A 6,082-nucleotide genomic window follows, 5' to 3' on the forward strand; every position below is an offset into this window, starting at 1 on the left:
GCACTGAAGAATGAAAAAGCTGAAGTGAGCATATAAATCCGATAATTATGTAGCATAATGGATGGATGTTTCGGGTGCGGTTGGATTCTTGTTGGGCACTGTGCACGTTCTCACCTTCACAAAAATGTCTTTGAACAAGTCAACAAAAGCTTCTCTTTAATGATGTTGCCCATAATCTCACGTTTCCTTTTTCTATTTTATGATTATAATTTGTCAAGTCCATTGGGGAGCATAAATGAATAAAAAATTATCATTAATAAGGTCAGTATAACTCACATAATTTATTTGGTCATTTATAATATTATTACTCCCTCAATTTCAATACATGACTAACTCAAAAGATACATAAACATTTATTTCATAAATTAGATATTTTAAATTTGACACTAAACAATTAGTGCTTCAAACACTTAAATCTCTGATTCGACTTACAAGACATGAAATTCTCATAGTCATATCAAAGAAAATAGAAGATTTGACCAAAGCAATGTAATCAAAAACCACTTTAGAAAGATCTAAAGCACCAAGTTGGAAAAATAAAAAGTTACAAGAGTATATATCAAAATTTTGAATTTTAATATAGCTTTTGAGTTCCAAAATATATTTTTTAATTATATTTAAAGTGTTTTTTTACCATTAATAATATTAAATCAAATTTAATACATATTTCACATTAAAATCATCAAATTAATATCATATATTGTAACTGGTCAATATTTTATTAAATCTTAAATATTTCATTTTGCAGTATAATTGATTTATATCCTTATGAAATTAAATTTCAGTAAATCAACATTTATACCAATTTGAAATAATCAAAACACAAAGATTAAATTAATAGACATTTATGTATGGCAGGGATATAATTATATATGAAAATGCTATTTCTTCTTCATCCATAACCAAACACTCAATTAATGTTGCAATAAATATGAAATTAAAGTGAAAAAGTGTGATGGCAATTTCCTTTTAAAATGTGAAATGCAAACTCTGATTTGCATTTATTTTGAATTTTTAAAGTTGCCTTTTCCTATTTTTAAAATATGCACTTTTCCTTTTCTTTCTTTTCTCAAACACCTTTCCTCATTTCATCATGCCATACACCCTTCATTTTTCTTTTCCATTTTTAACCTTCTATATTTTACTATTTCTTAAATATTATAAAACAACTAAACCTAATTATGGGTCAAATTATCTGTTCAGGTCTAAAAGCCCGTTCAAAAAGTGAGAGAATTTGGACAAAAACATAAGCTTGAATAAAAAATAAGGACCGGTTTTTAAACGGGACGGTCTCGAGTAGGATTTTTTTTACTCAAGCTGGTTCGAATAAATTGTTTTGTTGTTGTTTCACTATCATTTCATTATTATATTACTACTATTTTGTTGTTATTATCTAGATATTATATAACTCTTGTTTTATTGTTAATTTTGCTATTATTTTAAAAACATTTGATTGTTAAGTTACAATTATCTTAATATTATTTAAGTATAAAATTTTTTAATATATTTTTAACTTGTTAGAAAAGATTTATTCTAATATTTTTAATGTATTTGTAAAAAAAATATAAACAAGTCAAGTCGAACTCAAACTAACATTTTTAATTTAAATCAAATTTAAATAAAATTTTAAATTCATTTTTAATCCAACCTAAGTCTTAAAAATAAATCTCAAATTTTACATTGGCTCAATTTATGATAGGTGTAATTTGAGGAGGAAATGTTAAAATATTAGAATTTGAATATATCTTGCCAAGAAAATTAAAATAAATTCTTCTACAAAATTCCTTGTATTAGTACGTGTATGGATGGGAAGTGATGAATATGAATTTGGGTAGTTTTTATCTCTCAAACGTTGTTATCTCTCTAAGCAAATATCTATCTTAAATGACCATAATTGTTTTAATATTTCTTTTTGTGAAATAGTTTTAATCCAATTCTTTGTTTTTGTTACTAAAATTTTAATCCAAATGGGGACTCAATACTTTATCTTTTGAATTTAGTAGGAAAAATTTTCTCTCAAACTTTTTCATTGCTATAATAAATTGGATATATAGTGAAGGAAAATTGAAGATAAAAACAAACAACGTTTTTTTTTTTTTTTAAATTTCTAAAAACTCCCAGCTGGATTGATTCAATCAATTATTCTTTTGACCTAGAATCTATGTTTGTTTATTCCTAAATGTTAGCATCAAATATAGGGATTCAATTTCATAAAAAAGCATTGATATAAAATTCCCACAACCGGTTGGTTCTTGAATTAACTAACCAGAGCTTTATAAGAACCGAAAATGGCCAAAAACTGCCACTCAGAGAATCTCTGTGTACATATCTGGTAAGCACCCAGCCCCCCACTCCCACTTCACACACGCATTAAAGAAAGAAAAATTATTATTTGAATTAAGTAAAACATAAATACCCATATCTTAATTAGATCTCTAAAGCCATTTTTTCTTTTGAAGTATTTCGTTTTAGTTGTCACCAACTCACCATTTTTTTTTTGAAGAGAAAATGTGATGAAATGAAGCAAACCCCAAAAACGGTGAAAGAGGATTTTGTTTTATTTTCTGATAAGTAGCTTTCATGGTGTAAACGATTTCTGCCAGGGTCACTGTTTTTTTCTGGTTTTTTCTTTGGTAAGTCCAAAGCTCTGTTCTCTTTGTTTGTCTCGCCATTTTCATTTAATGTGAACTTTGTTCTTGCTCTCTCTTTAAATATGGCTTTGTCTTCTTGTTATTGGTGTTTTCTGTAACTTACTCTTTGTCCCCCCCCCCCCCCCCCCCAAAACAAGATTTTCTCTTTATAATTTTTTATCCTTTTGAGGTCGTTCATATTTATGAGGGATTGTTGGTGTAATCGTTACTTGTTTGTAGATTTCCGTTTCTGTTTTATTAACTTGCAAACAATAAAATTGTGATGTTTCAATTTCATATTTTCCATGTTTCGACATTCAAATTCTAGGCTGTTATTTCTTTGGAGAAGATGTTGTGTGCTTGCTCAGGTGAACAATTCAAGTTCGAAGACGCACCGCAGTCGCCGGAATCACTGGCGACCAGAGATTTCTCGGCCAGTGGACTCTCATCTCGTACCGGAGACTGGGAATCGAAACTTGACGATGTTCAAGTGGACGAAGCTGAATCAACTCTCAAAGAAGCTCTTTCCTTAAACTATGAAGTGGGTTGTTTGCTAAACCAATCTATATTCATTTATTGATCATTTACAAGTTAATTAGTTTTTTTTTTTTTTTAAATGAGTTTGCAGGAAGCAAGGGCATTGTTGGGGAGGTTAGAGTATCAAAGAGGAAACTTCGATGCGGCGCTTCAGGTTTTTCAGGGCATTGACATCAAAGGTTTGAAACCTAGCATGACTAGGGCTATTGTTGAGAGGACCCGGCAACGAAAACTGCGGTCCAAAGGTGACATTATCCCTCCTAGTGTGATGTCACTGCATTCGGTCAGCCTACTTCTGGAAGCAATTTTGTTGAAAGCAAAATCATTGGATGAACTTGGACATTTTAGAGGTAACTGGTCTTATAATAAATCTATGGTTTCTTGGGGATGATATGTATTGATCCAGATGAGGGAACCTTTTAGTATCGTTTGTAATGATGAAACTTTTAAGCATTGAATGTCATCATACTTGTTGTTTGCTTAGATTGCTATAAATTCTGTTGTTAAAGAGTGTAAGGTTTGAATGGTTCTGATGCTTTCTCATTTATCAGACGCAGCGAAGGAGTGCAATATAATTTTGGATGTAGTTGAGGCAGCATTCCCTAATGGAATGCATGAGGGAATTGCTGAAGACTGCAAGTTACAGGAGATGTTTCACAAGGCATTGGAGTTGCTCCCTAGACTATGGAAAAAGGCGGGCTTTCTTGGTGAAGCCATAACTGTGTATCGTCGGGTGTTAGTCAAGCCATGGAATTTGGATCCCCTGAGGGTAGCTAGTTTACAGAAAGACTTAGCTGCCAATTTACTTTATGGTGGCGTCGAAACAAGCCTCCCCCCTCACTTACAGGTATGGGGTTCAGCCACCCCTAATGGTAATATGGAGGAAGCAATTCTTCTCCTCCTAGTACTTATGCAGAAAGTGGCTTATGGAGAAATAAAGTGGGATTCAGATATTATGGATCATCTGACTTTTGCTCTTACCGTCACTGGGCAGTTTGAATTGTTGGGAAGTTATGTGGAGCAGGCCCTTCCCGGTATATATGAAAGAGCGAATAGGTGGTATCTTCTTGCTCTTTGTTATGCTGCTGCTGGTCAGAATGAGGTAGCATTGAACTTATTGAAGAAGGTTTCTGGCCAATCAGAAGCAAAACACAAACCTCATATCCCAGCTTTAATATTTGGTGCAAAGTTATCTTCTCAAGATCCAAAGCATGCTCATTATGGAATTACTTTTGCTTGTAACGTGATCGATTCAGCAGCAGATGATCAAGTGAATGAACATTTTAAGAGTCAAGCTCATAAGTTCCTTGGTGTTTGCTACGGGAATGCTGCTAGAATTTCCATATCAGATGCTGAAAGATCTGTCTTTCAGAAAGAATCTTTGGCCTCACTTAACTCCGCTGCTCTCAACATGAAGGAAGATCCTGAATTGATCTTTAACCTCAGTTTGGAAAATGCAGTTCAGAGGAATTTGGATGTGGCCTTTGAAAATGCAATGGTGTACTCTAACATGGTGACTGAAGATTCAGGTAGGGGCTGGAGGCTATTGGCACTAATACTTTCTGCAGACCGGCGGTTCAAAGACGCCGAAACCATACTTGAAGTTGCTTTGGATGAAGCTGGTAGTTTAGATCAGTTAGAACTTCTGAGATTAAGAGCTGTGCTTCAGATTGCTGAGGAAAGACCCAAGCAAGCAATTGAAACTTACCGAATCTTGCTATCTCTGATTAAAACACAAAGAGAATCTCGGTCAAATAACTTCGAGAGTGCAAAGAGTTCTGATTCTGAGGTACGAGTTCTTTGGCCTTGAACAGTAGCATGAATCTGCTTCAGTTCATATCTTTTTGTCTTTTGCAGGGTGTCACGGAAAGAGTTCTTGAATTGGCTGCCTGGCAGGATCTAGCTACTATTTATACGAAATTTGGTTCATGGCTTGATGCAGAAATTTGTGTAAACAAGGCCAAGTCAATTGAACTTTATTCACCCAAAAGTTGGCATACAAGTGGTACTACAAATCCCATCAATCACAACATTGCTTGTTATTAAGTTATAAAAGCCAACAATGCTTGCACTTCCCTTCTAATTTCCTAGGTTCTTTTACAGGCTTGTTGTTTGAAGCTCAATCACTTCATAAGGAGGCACTGGTATCCTTCTCGATTGCGTTGTCAATAGAACCGGATTACGTGCCAAGTATTGTTTCAACCGCAGCAGTGCTTCTACATCTCGGCAGTCAATCGTCGCTTCCGATTGCAAGAAGCTTTCTAATGAATGCACTTCGGTTAGATCCGACGAATCACGAAGCTTGGATGAACCTTGGGTTGATTGCCAAATTGGAAGGGTCATTACAACAAGCAGCAGACTTTTTTCAAGCAGCCTATGAGTTGAAGATGTCAGCTCCTGTTGAAGCGTTTAAATGATGGTGGGATTTGATTAACTAGGCACTTTGTAGGCATTTATCTAGAAATAACCTTTTTTATTTTATATAATCCCTCCATTTATCTATCTATAAAAGTCAATTTTCCAGTCATTCCTATAATTCAACATTGATGTTCTATTAAAATGTACAGCAATTCCTAATTTGTAGATTTCATTTGTTTTTATGGTAATATCCAAATTCTTATTCAAATTAAAACAATCACCTTCCTGTCTTCCAACAATGTGTTATTTAACAATCAACTATATCAAGGTCTTTGATTAGTGATATATACTATTCAACTTACGATGTATTTGGTATAACTTGTGATTGTCCCATCCTTAATATCTTTGGTTTTCTTTTATAAGTTAATAAAATATTATTTTACTATTTATATTTTATATATTTTATAATCTAATATTAAAATATATAAAATAATAAAAAATTTGTTTAAAAATAACAAATTATATATTTTTATATTAATATTTTTAAAATATTGTTT

General features: G+C 32.9%; 1 protein-coding gene across 4 annotated transcripts; it reads left to right on the forward strand.

The window, feature by feature from the left end:
• Nucleotides 1-1,793: 1,793 nt before the first annotated feature.
• On the forward strand, nt 1,794-5,802 carry LOC108474405 (protein NPGR1-like). Of its 4 annotated transcripts, none has more exons than XM_017776319.2 (7): nt 1,794-2,332; nt 2,504-2,633; nt 2,959-3,171; nt 3,259-3,517; nt 3,719-4,956; nt 5,025-5,172; nt 5,271-5,802. In XM_017776319.2, the coding sequence occupies exons 3-7, from the start codon at nt 2,980-2,982 to the stop codon at nt 5,582-5,584; spliced, it is 2,151 nt and encodes a 716-aa protein (XP_017631808.1). In that variant the 5' UTR covers nt 1,794-2,332; nt 2,504-2,633; nt 2,959-2,979; the 3' UTR covers nt 5,585-5,802. The 4 variants fall into 4 exon arrangements, with proteins under 4 accessions (XP_017631808.1, XP_052881783.1, XP_052881782.1 ...); XM_053025823.1 differs by having other exon boundaries at nt 2,604-2,633; XM_053025822.1 differs by lacking the exon at nt 2,504-2,633.
• Nucleotides 5,803-6,082: the final 280 nt, after the last annotated feature.

This window comes from Gossypium arboreum, chromosome 3, assembly GCF_025698485.1.
Source record: "Gossypium arboreum isolate Shixiya-1 chromosome 3, ASM2569848v2, whole genome shotgun sequence".
NCBI lineage: Eukaryota > Viridiplantae > Streptophyta > Magnoliopsida > Malvales > Malvaceae > Gossypium > Gossypium arboreum.